The sequence below is a fragment of the Lissotriton helveticus genome, chromosome 7 (assembly GCF_964261635.1).
Source record: "Lissotriton helveticus chromosome 7, aLisHel1.1, whole genome shotgun sequence".
Classification (NCBI taxonomy): Eukaryota; Metazoa; Chordata; class Amphibia; order Caudata; family Salamandridae; genus Lissotriton; species Lissotriton helveticus.
In genome coordinates, this window is record NC_136068.1 from 526,889,580 (window position 1) to 526,912,155 (window position 22,576).

A 22,576-nucleotide genomic window follows, 5' to 3' on the forward strand; every position below is an offset into this window, starting at 1 on the left:
AAATTAAAATTCTCCATCATATCTAATAAGTATGCCCATATCTTGCAGGAGGTAATATGAGTCCTAACTGATGACCTGTCAAGATCATTATTCAATCAAACATTAAAATCCCCACCAAGAATAATAGGAGATTGAAAGTCAACCAGATTATAGAAGAGCTTCTTCAAAGGTGTTACATCATCAGTATTTGGACCATAGTAGCTCACTAGTGTATATGTCACGAGTGCTCTTTTGATCTCAGCAATTATTACTGTTATTGTTGTAAGGAAGATAACTCTGAGACAGGAGAAGGTAAGAACTGTCTTTAATCAAGACTCCTGGGCAGCAGAAGTCAGGCACTGTGTTCTTCACTGGGAAACGCCTGCGGCAGTCTCTTCAATGTACTGGCACTAAGGACTGGGCAACTGTAGACCACCTCACTCCCTGAGGGAATCTTCACACAAGGCACTCCAATATGATCAGGTACTGCAGCCGGTTTCGTCGCCAGTGTTATAAGGAAGATAACTCTGAGACAGGAGAAGGTAAGAATTGTCTTTAATCTGTCACCCACTCTCCAAGACTGCCTGGTGGCTGTCAACATTCTAAAGCAGACTCCAGTGGAACATACCAACAGGGAGGGGTACAAAGGGAGGTGGGAATGTACCACTATAAATATACATATGAGTGTAAACAGATTACAACAGTTATGATAGCTTCAGGTAGACCACTAGTTAAGTAATAAGAGATTGGCTACATGTCCCCTTGAATTCTATGTATATGGCAGGGGACTCCCATCTTAATTTGAGTTGAAGGACCCCGTGACTCTTAGGTAGCACAGACATTTGCTTGTTATAAACTCTCAATGAGCATCTAGTTAAAATGGCATAAGATTGGGATTTCTTTACGTCATAGCGTGTCTTGCTGATCCAAGCAGGTGACAACTTCCTGATGCCCTCAAATAGGATTCTGTTCCAAATCAGGACAAAAAATTGGCCAAATATATGTAAAGTGGGGTTAGGGGGCAGAGGAAGTACAGGATCGCCATACCTTATGTGACCAGATAACTCAACTTAATGCCCTATTGATCGCCCCAATGAAGTTCCTTATCAAAAGAAAAAGGAAGAGGTATAGGCTAAGATACAGACACTTACTTCCTCAGTTGGACTCCACTTTCCTCACTGTCTCATGCTACGTCCTCCTTTTCCTTGGATCTAGTGTCTGTCCACAGTGAAGGGAGCCGGATCTGGGAGCAGTAAGCCAGAGTAGGCACCAAACACTGGAATGACCCAATGATATTTATTTTCGACCAGCACACACATTAAAAGTTGGTTTGGGCTGCTTTGATGCGTACAACAAGGTCCTTTGCTTGTTCTAGCCCAGATGAAGATATCTGCCTTCTAATGTGTACTATTCACCTTCTAAGTAGGGGCACAAAGACAGTATCTCTCCACAGCTAAATGCATGGCTTCTCTCTCTGTAATGTCTCCATCAGATGTTGTATGATGTTAAATGCCTTGCTATTGGTATTGCAGATTTATTTTTTTGCTAAGCTTTCTTTTAACTGAAATGTAAATAAAATACAAGTAATGCAAGCTTTGGCAAAGCCAATAGGCCTAGGCTCTATAAAGACAAACTACTGGCTTTGCCAGTGCTTATTTATAGTCAGTTTCATGCAAACGTGCATTATGATGCGTGTACGCACATATTGATGGCAATTTACCAACAGGTTTTCTAGTAATATAACCCATTACAAGATGGTCTCTCATGTCCCTGCATTTGTTGAGATCTAAGAGTGTATGTAGTTATGCATGCCTATGTGTGCATGGTGCTGCATGGTCTCCATTTTTAATTTACAGACAGCTAAGTTAGAACGGTAAATTAAAAGAAAATAAAGTGCACGGGAGAGCAAATAGAGAAAACAAGTGGCCCGGTAGCACATCGCAACTAAGTAAATAAACATGAAACATGGGAAATGGGACAGAGAGTGAAGTTGTAAGCATCAGGAAAGAGAGTGTTAGGGGCATAGACAGTTGCAAGGGAGAGAACAAGAAAACACATGCATTCATATGAAGTGTTAAATGGAGAATACAAAAATTAATCTGTCAACTCAGTAAGACAAGGGTACAACTCATCCTATGAGAACATTGTGAGACCAAATATTACTAGGGGGACAAGCACAATATTAGGGAAAAAGGCCATTCAATCAAAAGCATACACATGGGACAGACAGCAAAGCAATCCTGCCATCAGTAGGTTACAGACAAAAAATAGGACAAGCTGTCTAAAACTGAAACCTAAAAAAGCAACTTGAAATGGGAGAAAGACAATTATAAGAGTAAGACTTAGGCTTAGAGTTGGGGTTAGTTTTTTTTTTAAAGGCTAACAGTGTGAGTTGTTTTGTAGATAAGGGTAACTATTAGGTTGAGGGACAACGTGCCTTTTACATACAATAATTAGAATTAGAATTGCAAAGAAAACTATCCTTCGAAACACTGTCCTAAATGGGTTTCTCCACCTTGGATATTTGCGTGTGAGGACATGTGATATATTACATTGTTATTTAGAAGTAAAACGAATGGAGAATGAAGAGTTATGTGGTGTACACGTGATTAAAAGATTTTAGCATTGAATTGGGGGTGAGAACTACTCTGTAGCAGCCTAAGAACTAAGGTATGAAATAAAGGAATGATGCTTATCCTGTTTTTGTGCTTCTTTAATTTAGTAAGCAATGAGGAACCTGTGAAACTTGTTAACTGCAACAATAGGTATCGATTTTGAATACTGTAATTTAATCAGGAGAATGAATTAAACAATCAATTACTTCTTGCTATAATAATTTAGTACCTATTGGAGACATTTTTCTGGATTCCAGCTACTCTAGGTCTGTAATTAGCCAAAACCTTTTGATATTACTACAATTATATGTAGAATACTCTAAGAGAAAGAGTATTTCAGCCTCCTTTCTTCATCCATTGTTCTGTTGTTGTGTCATTATTGTTCCACCCACTACAGCATATATCATGAGGAGTGGGTCAGCCTACTTAAGCCACACGCATTTTATTTCCCTCCAGGGCCAGTGTTTTTGTTTTTAGTTTTTAATCCTTTTAGTTGTGTCTTTGTGTTTAGAGCCCAATGTGATATCTGGGCACTTCTGATGGGACCAAAGGGCACATTCCAGCTTTCTTAGATCCCATCTTCTACTAATGCTGTTGTCAATTCCTTTGGAGTGGCCTGGTTTACTCCTTTTTTTCTGGTTTTATCTACTTGTGTTCATTCATTTCCTGTCTTTATTTCCATTCTTTCTTTGCTTCATTTTCTCCTCTTCCTTTAGTTTTCCGTCTTTCGTTTTTTCTTTTGTTTTCCATCTATTTTTCTTTTTCTTTCCTTCTTGTTCTTTGCTTTTTCCTTCTTTCCTTCTTTTCCTTTCTTTCTTTTTTCTTTTTTTCTTTTTTCCTTTCTCTTTGGTTTCATTTTCTTTTTTTTACCTTTCCCTTCTTTTTTGTTTTCCTTCTTTTTTCTTCCATCTTTCCTTTTTTCTTTTTCCTTCCTTCTGTCCTTTCATCTTTCTTCTTTCTTCCCTTGTTTCCTTCTTTTTCCTTGTTTCCTCCCCTCTTTTGTTCCTTCCTTCAATCCTTCCTTGTGTTTTCCTTCCTTCCTTCATTTTTTCTTCCTTCTTTCTTTCCTTTTGTCTTTCCTTCTTTTTTATTTCACTCTTTATTACCTTTGTTTTTCCCTTCTTCCCTTCTTTTCCGCTTCTTTTTTCTTCCGTTCCCTTTCCTTCCTACCATCCTTCCTTCCTTCTTTCCTCCTTTTTTTTTCCTTCTTTCCTTTTTTTCCTTCTTTCTTTATTCCCGTCAGCTCACATGAACTGTGAATATAAGCAAATCAGTGTGCTCTATCGCTCTTTGCAACCCTTTCTTTTGTTCTTTCTTGCTTTCTTTTTTATTACTTTTTTCATGATTTATTCTTTCTTTCCTTCTTTCACAGTGTGAAACCAATTGGGATTTTAGGTTTGTGTAATACAAGACCTTTTGATTCTACTGAAATTAGGTGTACAACATGCTTACGGACAGGGTTTTCCTGCCAGATGTCATCCATTTGTCTGTTGTTGAGTCAATCATTGTTTTATTCCAACCACTCCAGTATGCATTAAGGGGCAATGCTTCAGCCCGTTTCAGAATTTGGCTGACTTCATTATGTCTGATGGCATACTGCACTTTCACAAGGAGCACCTCCACAACCAAAGTTATTCCAGTTAGACACCGACGTTCCCACGTGCACCGTTGTTGGTTAGTGCGTGACCCAGACCCCCGCTCCCACGTCAGGCCAAGAAAGGACACCGTCCGAGACAGCCCTGCTCACCCCCTTAGTAGCTTGTCACGAGCAGCCAGGCTTATCTCCAAGGCACAAGTGTACAGTATGTGCAACCATGCCCACAGCAATCCAAATTATGTCACCAAAAATGGACTCCACACGAGTTTGTATAAAACGAGTATACTTTATATAAAAAGATATGTGAAAGGACCACACAATACAACTCCCACATATATACACTGGGTAATATTGTCTCCAGTGGGTTGGGAAGTCCTAACCCCAACCACCGCTTTTAACCAACAGTTACACTTACTTTTAACCATTCTCAACAGGTTAAATGTAAATGTAAATGTAAATCACTAGATTCGCACACGTTGCAAAATACAAGGAATACTGCACTACTTAACAATAGATTCCTGTACCATGCCACAGTGAAACAATGCAATGCGTAGTGTCAAGATCAAGTACTAAGTCCCCACTACTGAGTCAACACAAGATAAAACAACTCGGTTCGCTACCAGCATGCCCTGTTCAAAGAAGAAATTCAGCAATGCGTCACGCTGCAATTACGTATAGTACGATAGGAAGACAATGCAATGCATATCACCACCAGCATGCCCTGTGCAAGGAAGGAATAAGGTAATGCGTCACAGTGCAATTCAGTACAGTGCAGTAAACAACCAATGCAGTGCGCTATGCTATGATCCTGTATCCTGTTAGAGAAACATAACGTAGGGTGTAGCGCACTGCCCCCTGAGCTCGTTAAGCACCTCTAGTGTCAGACGTTGTCCAATAGTTCGATAGTTCATTAGCAGCAAATATGCAAAGTGTTATACAACTGTTTTTAGAAGTTGTGCGACCGGTTGTCCCCAACACGGATCAACAATGACACCCAAGATCCACTCCGAGCCCTGGCCCCTGTACTGCCCCATCTGGGACCAGCACGGACCCAAATCTGGGCAGAAGCAACAGGCACACACAGCTGCCAGCTGTGAGAGGTCGAGAGAGTGTCCCTCCGGGCCCGCACCCCACCTCAGGCGATGATCCCCTTTACCTGGTGGGTGCGACCCACTCTCCTCTCCTGTAGCAGCGGCTTGGCCCGCTCCAGAACCTTGTCACCACGGGCAAGGTGCACTTGGGCCGGTAGTTCAGCTCCTCTCAGGGCTGCCTGTCCGGACCGCCAACGTTCAGCACAAACTCCTCCAACAAAGCCTTCCACGGGATGCTGATGCTACCTCATGTTGCTTTCGAGGGCCCGGTCACTTGGCCCTCCTCTCCAGCGCTGTTAGGACTTCTTTGCTCCCTGGTGCTCACCGCTCCCCGGTAATCCTCACCAGCACCTCTGGTGGCACTTTCGACACACACCCCTGGCGCGTCCGAGACTCACTCCATCTCCTGGTGCACACGGTTTTCAGGCGCTCTCCACTAATGTCCGGGTCGCACCATGACACGCACACTGCGCGTCTGAGTCTCACCTCTCCTCCTGGTGCACACAAGGTACCAGGCACTCTCCACTAATGCCCTGGCTACACCACCACCCACTGACCCACGTGTCGGAGACTCACTCCTTCTTAGTGCCCACGATGTCCCGGCACTCTTCACTAGTGCCTGAACTGCACTGCATCATGCACCCCCTGCGCGTCCCAAATCTCGTCTCTCTTCCACAATGCCCACAATCCACAGGCGCTCCAACACCTGTAGCCGCACCGAGACAAGCACTCTGTGTGGGAGAGTCTTGATTCGCTCTGGGTGTCCACGAACACCTTAGGCACCCCTTTGGAGGTCTCAGGCTGCCACGACACGGTCCCACCACCGCGCCACTTGAGACTTCTTGGAAACATTTATGTTCCTGTGTTTCCAAACAGGGAGTCAGCTCACCTCGGGCCCTTGGGGTACAGGACGCAGCACACAGCAAAGTCCTGCTCAGGAAGAAGGGGGGACACGACCCACTGCAGCGCTCCTTCAGTCTCTCCTCGGTCAAGAGCTACAAACTGCCCACAAGCCCCAAATCACAAAACAAGGATCAAGTGTCTCCTTCAGCCTATTCAGCAACTCTTCCTGAGGCAGAGGTTATCTTCCTGATCGCAGAAAGGTCAAAGCCGCAAGAGAGTCGATCAGTCCACGGCGTCTTCAAATCGCTCCTAGCACTTCTCTGAACAATACCGAGACTGTTCTCGACAACATCATTAACATATTTATTTATTTAATTTATTTATAAGGTTTTTATATAGCACGAACGTGACCCACAAGGGTATCAGAGCGCTTTACAGTATACAGTTATAAAACATAAAGATATGAGGTAGTATAAGGCATTAGGTATTCGTCATTATGTACAAGACAGGTATATAATAAATGGGTAACATAGGTGACCCGTAGACGACACATGATGATCCCAGAGGGCAGCAGAACATTCCACTATATACAGTTATTGAACATTAGGTGGTTGTGCTAATAAACATACATATAATATTCTCCTTCCAAACACAAGAGGTAGACAGTGATAAGAGGTTCGCATAGGTGACTTGATGTCTGCCTAGAATCAAGTCCTAGGACGTGAATTTGTTCATTAGGAGTATTTTTACTTCTTTTTTAAAGGCGGTAAATTATGGGATTCCACGTACTCCTTGAGGCAAGGAGTTCCAGATCTTTGGAGTAATCCCCGAGAACGCTCTGCAACCAGTTCTCTTTTCATGAAAGGATTGTGGTTTCAGGAGTAAAGAACTCGCACTTCGTAATTGTCTGCATCCTCCAGATCATTCCAGCTTTAGAGCTAAGTAACTGGGTGTGTTGTTATGGAGTGCTTCATTGGTCATGCAGGCAACCTTTAGGTGTATTCTTGCCTCGTATGCAGCCAGTTCAGAGCTCTCAAGGTTGGAGAAATGTGGCTATTTCTTTTAGTTCCTGATACCAATCTAGCCGCAGAATTAAGTGATGCCCTCAGCGGAGCTAGCTTGTATTTGGGGAGATCGCAGAGGGTGGTGCTTCCATAGTCTAATCTTGGTAGCACTAGGGCTTGCACTGCCATTTTTCGGTCAGCCTGAGGGAGGAAGTGTTTGAGTTTCCTTAATATACTCAATTAGTGATCAGCTCCCTTGGTGGCATTAGTGATGTGTGTCTTCATATTCAAATGCTTGCCTAAGGTGACTCCCAGGGATTTTGCGGAGTCAATGATGAGGGGAGCACAGTCAAAGGAGGTTAGGTGTTTCAGCCATAGGTCTATCTTAGGTGTGTGATTGGGTGATGAGATGAGAATGAATTCCGATTTTTTGGTGTTAAGTATTAGGTGGTTGTTAGTGAGCCAGTTTTGCATGTTCTGTAGAATAGTGTTGAGGGAAATGAAGTCTTCTGGAGTGGAGATTTTCAGATACAGTTGGGTGTCATCCGTATACAGGTGATATAAAATATTTGCTGATTTCAATGCAATCGGCAGGAGTTCCATTAGTAGGTTGAAGAGGATGGGTGATAGGGCTGAGTGGAATGCCTAAGGTGACCACGAAGGGCTGAGAGAGTGAGTTCTTCATCTTGAATCTTTGTGTTCTGTTATTTAGGATGGATGAGAACCATTGTAATTCCGTGCCGGAGAGGGCCATCCTTCCTTCCAAAAGGGACAAAAGGTTGTCGTGCTTCACCGTAACGAAGGCAGGGGACAAGTCAAGCAGTATCATTAGGCATGATTTGTTGTGGTCAAGCATTTTTAGTATATTATCAATTATGTGGGTGAGTGCAGATTCTGTGCTGTGATCTTGACGGAAGCAAGTTTGTTGCTTGTCTAGGAGGTTCAAATTCTCAATATGATTGCATAATTGTACTTGTACACATTTCTCCAACAGTTTCGCCAATGCGGAGATGTTGGATATAGGGAGGTAGTTGTTGAGATCAGATGGGGTGGCGTCAGATTTCTTTAGTATAAGTGTGACCTGCCCTATTTTAAGACAGTCCAGTAAGGAACATTGTCTCAGAGAGGTTTTTACAATTTTTGCCCATAGTGGTAGGATAGAAGTTTTTATCATTTTGAATAAGGGAGGAGGTAGGGGGTCAGAAAAGTGATTGGAGGGGTCGATTGCTAGAAGAGTTTTATAGATTGTTTGTTCAGGGATTGGCAAGAAGGTATGCCAGGAGGCATTGTTTTTTGTGCCTTCCCCTGGAGTGCTAAAATGGACATAACCAAAGTCTTGGGGTTACAGTTTTTCCAGTTATACCCTCATTGTCTTTGAAGTTTCCTTGTGCTCAGGGGTCCCCGACCCCTCCCTAAATCAGTTCTGCATATCGCCCCCCCCAGTGTCACCATCCTCCCTTTGATACTGGGGACCTGGAGCTTTAATCACTCAGCGGGAGATGGGTCTTTTGTTTTATGGCTTTGAACCAGGCCTCTTCACCTCGCAAAGCCCCTCCTTCTCCCCGCTCCAGGTGCAGGACAGCCTGGCACCATCTCCACCACTCCCCGGGGGCACACCCTCACTCAGCCTTTCTCACCTCTCCCAGATCCAGTCAGGCAATTCACATTCTGCTGAGACACACAAAAAGGTCTAAAGCACAAACTCAGGCATTTTCTCAAACAGCAGTTTCTCGACACACAGCGACAAACCCATCTACCCAAAAAGATGTGTTATGATGCTGTGAGTCCAGACATGCCAAACTTCACTGTTCCATTTCCAATTCTTGGGAAACTAGGCTAAAAATACTACACCCAGCCTCCCCATTCTGTCCTATGGGCAGGATGGCCTTTCACCCGGGAAAATGAAATGTAGTATTTTCCACTGTCAGGGCCTAGCACCCAAACTGGCACAGGTCTTGCCTTTTACCTCGACCACACCCTGCCTAGGGTTACCCTGGATGTCCTACAGGGGTGCCCCATGTGTATGCAAAAGGGAAAGTAAGGCCTGACAAGTGGTAGCACTTGTCAGGACAATATGCAAATTTAGCATAATGCGTGAATGCCCTACACTGAAGACCTATGTTCCCTCTCTGCACATTCTTTTGTATTAGCTCCTGCACACACAGTGCACATCACTTAGGGATCTTGCTAGTAAGGCAAACATACCAATCAGAGACAATCAATCACCACTACAATTTATACAGGGAACATCTGTACTTGCACACTGATTAGCAGTGGCAAGTACCTAAAATATCTAACTTCAGAACTCTCTGTCAGGAAAACGGTTTAGAGGAAAAGCAAAAAGTTTAAGTGAACTTTAGCCAACAAGTCCAAGTGCAACAATTCCTTTCAATGCCCGGGAGTAAAGATTATAATGTCTGCATTTTTGAGACAAAAACTATTTTTGCCTTTAGTCAGTGGGTTTTTTCCAGATTGAAGATGGCCCAGCAGCTTCTTGAACAATAAAGTTTGATAAAAAAACTTCCCAAAACAAGAATTGCCAGAAAGGCAGCGTCCAATGCTAGACCTGCTGACTTTGCCAATGCTTGTCTTTGAAAGCATCTGTAGACAACATCAGGTTCAAAGGTGTTAAATGGAGTGCGCTGGACATGTTGTATTCACAATTACTATCATATGTACATTATTCTCACATATCTAGAAATCTAATAGTGATCCATGAAACATCCCCCTGTTTTACCTCGAGTTATAACTTGAAGTTTCAGTGCTGGGGACAGAAAATATCAAGGATGGGAGAGAGGGGCTGTTCTATGATCTTTCGATCTGTAATCTTACAGAAAAAATAATATTCCTCAAATGTTTCCCTTAAGGTGAATGTTAGATTTGGGGGTCTCTAGTTGGCACAGGTAAGTACTTGTGACAAATATGGACCCTCACCTCTAGTCAGGATAAGGGGATTACAGTCCTAAAATAACCCCTGCTCACCCCCTTGGTAGCTTGGCACGAGCAGACAGGCTTTATCTCAGAGGCGTTGTGTGTTAAGCATTTGTGACCACGTACAGTAACCCAATGACAACACTACAGATGGACACCACACAAGGTTTTATATAAAAAATAAGTATACTTTATATAGAGTTACCACAAGACCATAAATGACAAAAATATACAATACTATTACTTTACGATGGTAGATTTAAGCTTAGTTCAGTTCAGTTCTTAGATGTAAACACTTTGCGTCAATGTACCTTAGGTTGCAATGTGCTTCCACAACAAGAAGTGTCGCAGCGATGGGAATGCGGCAAACTTCAGGTGCAAAGAAATAAAGACGTGAAGATCTTCCAGATGCGGCACGCTTCTCGGGGATGCGAGAAGTTCTCGGTTTGATGCGTGGACTGTAGCGGTGACACCCTTGCGATGCGACCGCAACAGCTCCAGCGGCAACACTCTTCTCCCACGATGTGTGAAGCTTCCGCACGATGCGACAACTACAGCAGCGACATCCATGATGCGACGGCAGCAGCTCCGACGGTGGCGCGCTTCCTGGGGAATGCGAGGTGCTCTTCTTCGATGCAGTGCAGTGCAACACCCTCCTTTGGAGTTGGAACTGCAGGCACAGTGACGGCAACATGATCCAACCTCGTTGCGAGATTCTTCTCCTGATGTGGTGCAATGCGACAGCTACAGCAGCGACACCCTCCTTCAGAGTTGTGACGGAAGCAGCCGCGACGGCGACACGCTTCCTCTTTGTTGCGGCACGCTTCTCTCCGATGCGGTGTAGTGCGACAGTTCCAGCGGCGACACCCTCCTTCGGAGTTGCAACGGCAGGCCCAGCGACGGCAACACGCTTCTTCTCGTTGAGTCGGGCTTCCAGCTCTTTGCGACACGCCGTTCCTTAGAAGGCCCAAAACAGCAGCAGACACTTCCAAAAGAACTCTGGGGAGCTGGGGGTGAAGTCAGTTGTCTCCGAGACTTCTGCAGGAGGCAAGCTCTTTTCCAAGCCCTTGGAGATACTTCACAAGTTGAAAGCAAAGTACACTAAGATCCTTTCTCCTTCCTTTGGCAGTAAGGCAACCACTGCAGGCCAATCCCCCAAGCAGCACTTCAGCTTGGGAATAGTCTCTCCTCAGTTTCTTCAGGTTCCTCTCCTCAGTAAAGGTTTCTTCTTGTAGTCCAAAAGTAATCTAGTTTCATGGGATCAGGGTCCCAATATTTATACCCCAAAATCCTTTGTTCCCTGAGGGGGGAGGGGCCTTTGCCCAGTCCAAACCAGTTCTGAAGCACTCTGTTTACCAGACTTCTCCTTTCCTTCAACAGTGCAGGGCAGGCACATCAGACGCCCCCCAGGAGGTGGAGCCAGCATTGTGGAAGGCAAGTACAGTCCTTGAGCACTTTGTTTACAGGACTCCTTCTCTTCTTTCAGTGTGCAGGGCAGAGACATCAGCCACTCCCCAGGGGGTGAAGCCAGCATTGTGGAAGGCAGGCACAGCCCTATTCAAGGTTCAGGTGCAACTCTTCCCTCCTATCTAGATGCAGATCGCTCTATTCACCACTGGGTGACTCGGCCTGTCTCTTGGAATCCCCCAGCCATGCCAATCACAAAACTAGACAAAGGAATACACAACCTAGCAGAGGCAGGTTAGAATGGTTAGACAAGCAAATACCTACTTTCTAAAAGTGGTATTTGCAAACACAGAATATTAAAATCAACTTCACTAAATGATGTATTTTATTATTCTGAATTCAAACATGCTAAACTCAAATTTCTACCATGTTCTCCGAGTCTTTTAGGATTATAAACATGAAATAATCTAACAGCCCATTCTGGCCTATTGAGAACAGGTAGCCTTGCAATAGTGAAAAACAAAAATGGCTGTAATTCACTATTAGGACATGCCACACACATCAGGGCTTGTCCTACCTTATACTTACAATGCACCCTGCCCTAGGGCCTACCATAGGGGTGACTAATATGAAGAAAAGGGAAGGTTTAGGGACTAGCAAGTGGGTACACTTGCCCAGTCAGCATGACAGTACCAGACTGCACACAGGCTCTGCAATAGCAGACCTTAGACACATTTTACAGGGCTGCTCCTGTGAGTGGCACAACCAGTGCTGCAGGCACACCAGCAGCATTTGGATTTACACGTCCTGGGCACACTCAGTGCACGGTACTAGGGTCTGGCAAGTAAACCAAATAGCCAAACATGGAACCACTGAATAATACATCAATTTACAATAGGGAGCACTTGCACTGTGACACTGGATAGCAGTGGCACAGTGCCCAAAGCATCTAACACCAGCAAAAATACATGAGCAACAGCAAAAATGGAAGGGAGACTGTGCCAGATCTAACAGTGAATATTTGTAGGCATCTTAAAGATGTGTGTAAACTGTTTTATTATTTTCTATAAATGTGTAAAAAGAAAAACACAGCGATGAGGAATGTCCTGTCACCTTCTTTTATGAGTCACAACTTCTGTAAAATACATAATAATTACGATTGGTGCATTTGTTTTCCAACTTATATTTTTGTGATATATCTAGGGATTTTCCTATTCAACCATATGTCTTACCGTGTTCCGCAATGCTTCCCCAGCCGGTTACCCAGCATTCCATCCCTGATGGAAAATGAACAGAGCTGTCCGGCAGACAGACGGGAAGGAGACGACTTGTGAAGGTCAAGGGTTTCTCCAGCTTCAGTAAAGCGATATCCCCGCCTCCTGTTGTACCTCGGAAGCGAGGGTTGAGAATCACGTGCTTCACCATTGAACTCCTACCATCGTGCTGCCATTTTGTTAACTGGTGCATTCCCAAAACTGCATGGAAATCTTTTGGAGAATCGTATGCCCTGAAAAACACCAGCCAGACAAAAACAAACTTTAAAATACATCTTAGAAAAGTCCAGGTGCCTAAAACTGGTGCTCTGTGTGGAATATTATAAGGCACTCTGTAGCCATCAATGAATCTATATTTTCCAGTAAACTCGCAATGATTAGGCCTTCGATCGACTTTAGAACATATTTTATTTATTTCAGTTAGATCGTCCATACCAAATTAAAATTTAGGTTACTGCAGCCACCGTTTGTAAAACTTCCCATGTCACTAGGGCCTAAATATGACTTTTGGCGGTGCAGGGGGGCGAGTGGCCTGCCACAGCCACACTCCTGCACCGCCAAGAGTTGCAGCTGAAGTAATCTAGTGGTCTGGGGGGCAGGCGGTATGGCGGTTCCACTGAAGTGTGGTGCCTTTGAAAGAGGCACCACAATGGGAAAACCAGTGAATTTTGGACTTTAAAGTCCATGCTGTGCAGGAACCTGGGTGCATGCACATAGCGGGCGCATGTTGTGCTCCCCTGCATGCATCCCCAGGCTGAGGGGGCACAGCGGGCCCTGTAGGGTCCCCTTCGTTCCAGCACCGTCAGCCATTTCAAGGAGGAAAGACCTCCATGAAACCGCTGGCTGTCCTGAAACTTGTAATATGCTTGGCGGTGCAGCAGCACCACAACCTACATATTACTTAGCCCCTGACCGCTGCGCCACCACCAGGTAAAGGCAATTCCCTGGTGAAGCCAGTGGTTCAATTACGATCTAACCGCTCAAGTCCTAACAGGTTGGTCAGACCACAGGTGCAGCAGTGGCTGGACCACCAATGCTGCGCCACCATGGGTCTGGCGGTCCGCGGACCGCCAGACTCATATTTTGGCCCTTAGAGTCACAGGTAGGTTGGAATCCCTTATTCCTTGTACTGCATCTGCAGCCCTGGCTACTGTTCTATTCAGCATCTTAAACTTTACTACTGAATGCCTTCACAAAACCATGGCTTACAAAATTGAAAACATGATAGCGATCTGAGGGGAGTATCTAATACGTGCGTGAATCAGACCTTAAAATACTTTTAAGAAAGGGTAGATCAAGTATTTGTATCGAGTGTCCTACCTCCTACTGAAGATAAACACCATCCTCCAATTTTAGTAGAATCCTAGCTTTTTGGCTAACCCGGTACACTCCTTCATGCACCTGACAAAAGTAGCTTCCTTTGCAGAAATCCAAAGAAAACGTAATTTCCTAAACCCTTAAATCTATGCCCTATATGTTTCTGATCAGTATCAGTTCTGGATACTCTTATGCAGCTTTCTTCTCTCCTTTCATGCCACACACAGCATATGTGCTGCTTTACCTTACAATTCTGATGTAACTCGAGGGATAGTAAGTCTTGGCCACCCACTCTAAGGCACTGAGCAATCTCTGTATAGACATGCATAGGTTTCTGCTTTCCTATTTTATCCTAAATCAAGAAACATTATTGAAGTTTTTCCTAGTAAGATACAATCGTCTGATTTTGGTAGGGCCTACTGTTATGGATTGGAAAATTGTCAATCCAGTATGACCTACTTCTTAGGGCCCAATTCCGATGCGGTTAGGAAGGCCTACTAACGGCACTTGCTTCGTCCAAATTGATAGGAAACGTGTCTTTTTGACCACTTGGAAAGGTTTCCGACCGCCCGAGTACGATGCAAGTTAGGCGTTAGGAATATACCAATCAGAACCAGATGATATTTGGAATGACCAAACCATACGGAGCAGAATTGTACGTCTCTACGAGCCGTGTTTCCGAACGACCTAGTACGATGCTGGATTCAGACAACTTTTCCGAATCGTGCTGTCTGACTCAAATCCGCAGTCGGAATCAGACTCTGGCGGCCTGTCTCAGGCCCCCCTGTGCCCGGAGCCTTCCCATTCGGGCCCATGGGGATACCCATGGGTCACCCCTTACCAACCAGTGGTATACAAGCATAATATAAACACTAACAATGGATATGATAGTTTACTAGCTCAATATTGACTGTAAGCTGAGCAAAACTCATGGCTATCCACAAACATTTTGGTATGACACCTCATGCATATTTTTTCCTATGGAATTGGGAATTAGTGTGAGGTGCAAGAGGAGGATCTGTAAGTTTATGCAGAGAATACCTGTTTGAAGGCACTTTCTTTCTGACATATTTGGATTTCAAATATAACCATTGATGCCTGGTGAGTTACGCAATTGCCAGTTGCCAGTGTATTTGTCATTTGTCAGTGTGGTTGATTTACGCTTGAAATCATGTGACCTGGTTTCTTTGGACATGTTATCCAGTGGTCTGCGACGAGTACTAAAATCTTTAATTTAGAAAGAGATATTTGAGGGGTCCTTTAACAAGGCAATGAATCCACCAATGCGAAATATAATGAGGACTTAGACTATGGGGAGGTAGAACATTTGTGGGAGGAACAGCTTGGTTTATGCCAGAAGGCTGCACTAGTTTATCTCATCAGATGATCCTTGAATGACAGGTTTGAGTCAATATAAAAATCTGAGCATTTTAAATTAATTGAAGCAAGATGATAATAAATCAAGATTCATGCTACTGAAGTAGCTATTGACTTGAGGAAGGAATGTGCAACAATTTATGAAAATAATTCAATATTAGTTGGACTAGGTATAAGGTGAAAAGCAACCATATATGCTTGGGTGCCATCCAGGCAAGATCCGATTTGTAGATATGGCTCTTAGCTTTTGGTACTTTGGAGTCAAATTAAAATGTCAGTGGCATATTGAAGCCGAGTTCTCTTCTGTTGAGTAATGTTAGACCTGGGATCCCTGGTTGACTGAGGTAGGTACCTTAGGCCAAATAGGGACCCTCGTTTCTACGTCAGGGAAAGGAAGGATACCTTCTCAGATAGCCCCCGCTCACCCCCTTGGTAGCTTGGCAAGACCAGCCAGGCCTATCTTCAAGGCAAATGTGTAAAGTATTTGCAACCACGCTTACAGCAACCGAATGATGATACCACAAATGGACTCCACACGAGTTTCATTAAAATGAGTATAAATTTATATAAAAAGATATACGATAAGACCACACAATATAAATCTAACATATGCGTATTTGTGATATTCCTCCTGGCCGATTGTAAGGCCAGCCAGTCCTTGTAAGTTCTGGCAATATTAATGAGCTCTTCTAAATGTTCCACTGTAGTCCAAATACAATGCTATACAGTTTGTAATGCTAGAATCAGGCACTTTGCAATGTAAAAATAATGTAATGCTTAATGCAACAATCAGGCACTCTGCAATGTAAGAAAAATGCAATGCGTAATGCAACAATCACCACCATTGTTATGCAGAAATAATGCAATGCGTAACACACTAATTAGGTAGTTTGTTATGCAGGAATAATGCAATGCGCAATATGCTAATCAGGTAGTTCGTTATGCAGAAACAATGCAATGCGTCATACGACAAGCAGGTTGTTCATTATGGAGAAATAATGCCATGTGTAATAAACTAATCAGGTAGTTTGTTATGCAGGAATAATGCAATGCGTAATACACTAATCAGGTAGTTCTTTATGCAGATATGATGCAATGTAAAATACACTCCAGCACCGATCACGGTACTTTAGGCGGTCTCTCTGCTACTCCTGCTGACTCACAGTGAGCTTCTGTCAACAGTTGCCCCCTACACGGGTATGGTGTAACAAAAAGTGAAGCTCTGAACTCCAGCCCCGGTACTGCCACTCCCTTGGCAAGTACGGGCCATGATACAAACCAAATTAGAGGCTCACGCTGAGAGGCCAAGAGCATCTCCCTCTGAGCCCGCACCCCACCCAGGCGTTGACACATGTTACCTGGGGGTGCGATCTCACTCTCCTCTCCTCTTCCAGTGACTTGGCCTCCGGTTCAATCTTTGTGAATTCCGGGCAGTGGGACTCGGGCCCTCTCTCGACAAGGTTGGCTTGAGGTCCCGCTCGGGCCGGCGGCGCAGCTCCTCCCGGGCTGCCGGTCCGGGCCACTACTGCTACGAAGATCTCCGGCTGCCATAGGGCACACGCACACAGCGTCTCTGAGACTCACTTGAGCTTCGGGTGCACGATCACAGGGCACTCCTCGTGAAGGTCTCAGGCTGCATGAAGCTCATGCACACAGCGTCGCTGAGGCTCATTTGAACTCTGGGTGCACGATAACAAGGCAATCCTCACAAAGGTCTCAGGCTGCACAAAGCACACGCACACAGCGTTGCTGAGACTCACTTGGACTCCAGTGGACACGATAACAAGGCAATCTTCACAAAGGTCTCAGGCTGCACAAAGCACACGCACACAGCTTCGCTGAGACTCACTTGGACTTCGGGGCACCCGATCACAGGACAACCCTCACGAAGGGCTCAGGCTGCAAAAAGCACAAGCACACAGCGTCGCTGAGACTCGCTTGGACTCCAGGTGCCCACGATCACAGGGCACTCCTTACGAAGGTCTAAGGCTGCCCAAAGCACACGCACACAGCATTGCTGAGACTCTCCTCGAAACTTTTGTGTTCCTGAATTTCTGCAACAGGGAGCCAGCTCACCTTGGGCCCTTGGGGATAAGTCACTTCAGGACACAGCAATGAAAAGTCCTTTCAAGCAGGGGGACACAGCACACAGCAAAGTCCCTTTAGCCTCTCCTTCATTAAAACAGCAAACAGCAGGCCAGCCCCAGAACACACAACAAGGGTCAGTCTTTTCCTTCAGTATCTTCAGTTGTTTCTCCCTTGGCAAAGCTTCCTCTTGACCACAAAGGAGCTTCAGTCTTGTTCAATCTTGCTCAATCCATTTCTCGAAAGTTCAGGGACTTCACCTCTCATAGTTATACCCCTAAATGTCTCTGAAGGCTTTGTGTTCAGGGGGGCACTGACCCCTGTTCAAACCAGTTCTGGGTGCCTCCCTGACAATGACACCTTCTCGGACCTACCATAGGGGTGTCTGATGTGCATAGAAAGGGAAGGGTAAGGCCTGGCAAGAGGGTGCACTAGTCAGGACAACATTGCAGTTTAACAGAGTTTGCGCAGGCACTGCAGTGGTAGGCCTGAGTTCTCTCTTTAAGGCTACATGTGTGGGTGGCACAACTAGTGCTGCAGGTCCACTAGTAGCATTTGCATTATTAGCCCTGGCACACATAGTGCACTTTACTAGGGACTTTACTAGTAAGGCAAACATACAATCATGGACAACTAATTATCATTATACTTTACACAGGGAGCACTTGCACTTTGGACATGATCAACAGTGGCAAAGTGACCAAAGCATCTAGGTTGGCAACACCATGTCAGAAAAAAGGTCTAGGGGAAAGCAACAAGTTTAGGGAACTTTAGCCAAAAAGTGCCAAGTCCTACAGGTAAGTACTGCTCACAAAGACTCAAATACATATGAAGTTGTATAAGTCCAAGTATGAGCTGAGCCGCAGCAGTGGAATGGAAGGAGTGAGGAAGGGAATGAGCTCTATATAAACAAATTGATTCCTATTAGAGTGGTAGCAAGTGACCAAGGATGGGAAGATGCTTCCATAAAACGAGAAGGTGATACATCAAGTAAAGGATTAGGCTTTCAGGTGGAAGAAATTCAATGTTTGTGAGAGAGAATGCACTGTTTTAAGAAGTTACCATTCAGGATTTTAGGTAAAAATTGGATTCTTAAGGGTTGTAGGTACCACAAGTGGATGAGGCAGGAATTAATTAAAGTTATATCAGTGTCAGTATTTGTGGTGTTGATGTCATCACTGATCATGATTATTTCCTTAAGTAACCTTTAAAGTCTTTAGATTTCTATACAGTATGGTTATGAGGAGAAGGAAGTGCACTGTGGAAGTGCTTGCAATCTTTGAAAACACTTTTAGATTTATTTCTGAATGTTGTCATTTATTATGATTGCACCAGCTTTCAGAGTTCTGACTATGCTAAGAGATTTAGGGAATTTTCACCCTCTGGCATGTCTTTTCAGCTAATCCTTCTATCAGCATTTAGGGTCTCTGTACAGAGTGCAGAAGGTTTAGGGACTTTCTAATGTGTGGAGGCATATATTGATCAGTCTGAGCCTAGAAAGTAGTTTCATGATTAGTAAAGGGCCAATCAGAGTTAGTTGATGGCATTAGAATAAAGGTTTAGTGTTTGTTTGAATGTTTACATGGCAAAATTCCACAAAAACACCATCATGTATTTTATTTGTTATGCAGGTGGCTTTATGGTGGTGTTATAACTGGAATGCCACTGTTTTGCAACCAGTTTGTGAGGGTAGGTTACGGGCATCTCAGAGAATGTGGGACAGATTTGAATAGATCCAGATTGTCACATTTCCAGTCAGTGGGTGCAGTGGTATGTGTGATGAATTGGATTGTGGTTGTGATGCCCAAAAATTAATTTCTCATAACTTTTAACTGAAATAACTAATGGTTATCTTGGAGGTTGGGGTCACTGAGATAGGTGTTAAATATAAGAGGTATGGTATCTGTACATTATAGACAATTAGAGTCAGATATCAAGAGCTTTTTGTAGCCTTGTTCTAGGCTTGGGAGGAGGATACTAGATGAAATATGATGAGAAGAAAATGTGGAAGAGCAAGTATTGGAGAATAGGCATGGGGAGGAATAAGAAAAGTTGCTGGGACAGTCGCAAATTGAAAATTTATTTTACGTAGGATGGTGACATCACCCCCTGATTTGCCACCTGAAGTTGATGTGTGAGTGTATAACTGTCAAGGATATGAATGTTAAAGATGGGGGCTAAGTAGGTGTGAACCACAGTAGAGTCATAAATAGCTTATATGGTATTCCAACAAAATATCAGGTCAAACATATCAAGGGTCTCGAATATAGTTACCATAATATTGTGATATTAAGAAAGAATACTGTGGAATGTAATATGGAATGTAAGAATACCGTTTTTTTACTTATTTAATAGTGTTTTTAAAATAAATTTGTATATATTGTTTTCTAATATAGTTGTATATAATATTGTTTAATTAGTTTGCTACAATTTAGTTATCTTAATATTATTCAGTATTAGTATTTTTTAATATTTGTGTTCATTATGCCATACTATATTTGGTATATTTTTAAATGAAATGTAATTTTATATAATTAGAAATTGTTAATTTCATAGCGGGTTACAGGGTTTGCATTGGATTGAAATTTCTTAGCATATAAATTACTATTTCCAATACATAATTCTTTTTTATTTAATGTATTATATTAACTGCTCTATTTAATGTTTACTGTATTAATAATAATATGGCATTTTTGTAGTATTTTCTATTTAATTGAAATTAATTGCTGATATTTATTTTATGGCAGTGAGGTGGCATGTGTTTTAATTGAAATTTGTTCCTAAAATGTTTTTTATTTACAATATAAAAATGTATATTTACGAAAATAAGTTGTATTTGTTTTATATGTAATAATTGTGTTTATTATTTTAGAGCTATTTTCAAATTCCTTTTTTTAGTCCATATTCAAATATTTTATTGGAAGGAATAGTAAATCAGACCCCTCCAAATTCCAACACTTTCTACACTGTTGCTTAGATTGAAGTGGGAATAGTAAATCTAACCCATCTTAAGTCTAACACTTTCCCTAATGGTGCTTAGATTGGTGTGGACATTTTACACCTGATGCCTCCAAAGTCCAACACTTTCCATCATTTTGCTCTTGTTGGAGTAGTAATAGTAAATCTGACCTCCCTCCAAAACCACACACTTTCCCTAATGTTGATCTGATTGGAGTTGGAACAGTTAAATCTGACCTCTCCAAAGCCCAACACTTAATCTTCTTTTGCTTACTTTAGAGTGGAAAAACATTTCATTTTATTTATTTCCATGACGATAAATGATTACAGAAATATAAAATAATTCACACTACAAGAAAAATATAAACATGAGATTCCCAATATTAAATCTTCATAAACACAGACAGACAATTCAACAAGCCAAATAATTGGCCCTTAGCCTCATATTAATCATAGTCACTCATTATACCTCAAAGCTGAGATGGATTTTCACGCTCAATGCTCATTGTAAAAAAGCATTTAATTTCAAATCAAGCGGATAATGCTTCTGTTTAGGATTTTATAAATCAATACAATCACTCTCTCTCTCACACACACATACAAACACACATTTACACTTAGGTGAAAATGTCAGTTGTCAGTTAAAAAATAAAGTTTAAAAGAAAAATGGAAATTCACCAGTTACAGTTATCTAAAGCAACTATAACTCACACCCCTGCCATGCACAATGTTGTTCTAAAGGATTTTTCTTCAGATGTTGCATTGATTTTATCAATAATGTCATAGAACGTGTCATGAGTGATGTAATACGTAAGATCATGAGCAGTGCATGGTGAGGGGCAAATTATAATTACTTCAGTTAAAAATAACCGATGAATTTCATTGTTTTTTACGTTTTAACTGACATTTGCACCTTAATATAACGTCACATTAACCTGTGTTTTTTTCAGTGAATTTCAGTTTATTTTTGTGTAAACTAAGATCTTATATCTAAACCTAACTATAACGTCACTTTAACTAGTGTTTTGTTTTTCAGTGAACTTTTAGGGTTTTAATATAACGTATTATTTTATCATCATCCCTAACTAGGCCTAGACCCCATTGTATATGACCTTTGGAGGTGTGCAGCATGGAACTGGCTGAATGCCCTGCTCCTAACCACCCACCTGGCAGGTGGCCAACTGCTGTACACGGCCTTCCTGCCTTGCTTAGTGTGGGATTTGCCACAGGATGGTGAAGACCCTGTTGCTGGCCAACACCTATGGTCTTGTAGCACCGCAAGGCTCCACCCTTTTTTGGGGGGCACTGATGTACTGCAACTTTCACAGAGACCTTGCTAAGCGTTGCATTAGAATGTCGCTGCTACGGCGGCATCTAGAAAAATCTTTTTCATTTGACCCCAGTTTGTGCCCCAAAAATGCCACCTTATTCCATATATTTATTTATTTTCAACAACTAAAGGACTGAGTCCTCGAGTCATATATTCACAGCTGCAACTGTCTCTTCATGTTACAGTCAGCCAATCAGATCAGGTGTTTTGAGTTTGCAGTACTGCAGGGGTACTTCAAAGCAACATAAACATGCATTTGGATCTTCATTTCGAAAAAAATGGTTGAGAACATTAACACCAAATCACAAAAAATTGCTTAGGAAAAATGTGCTTTGGGACCCTCTCTTTTTCTCCGACTCCACTTATGGATCACTCAGAAACTTTCCATGAAGGAGCTGAGTTAGCTTAACATTTTTATTGTGCTCACTTTTAATGTATGGAGGAAAACAAAGGAATGGTCCCTAGTTGGCCTAGAATTTAGGCAGAGAAATGAGTATTTTTCTCTTAGGAGGATGTGAAAGGGGAGTGAAGGGGGGTGAGCCGGCGATTAGCCTGAAAATGCCATAACCACATGAAAAATAAATCACAATAATTGAGGGAAAAGGAATACAAAACAATTCATAACACAAGATTTAGAAAATTGTACAATTTTTAATTCACAATTCAATGGTCATCAGTAGTATGCGCATAAACAGCATAAATTCACATCATGCAACTCTTTCCATAGCCTGGTGATTCCACCGACCGGATGTGGATTTAAAAGAGTGC

General features: G+C 42.9%; 1 protein-coding gene across 1 annotated transcript in view; it reads right to left on the reverse strand.

The window, feature by feature from the left end:
* LOC144769145 (serine protease 27-like) overlaps positions 1–22,576 on the reverse strand; it is a 278,630-nt gene that overhangs the window by 58,882 nt on the left and 197,172 nt on the right. Inside the window, exon 4 of the mRNA XM_078653153.1 lies at positions 12,700–12,896. Coding sequence (XP_078509279.1) covers positions 12,700–12,896 — 197 coding nt within the window. The remainder of the gene's footprint in view (positions 1–12,699; positions 12,897–22,576) is intronic.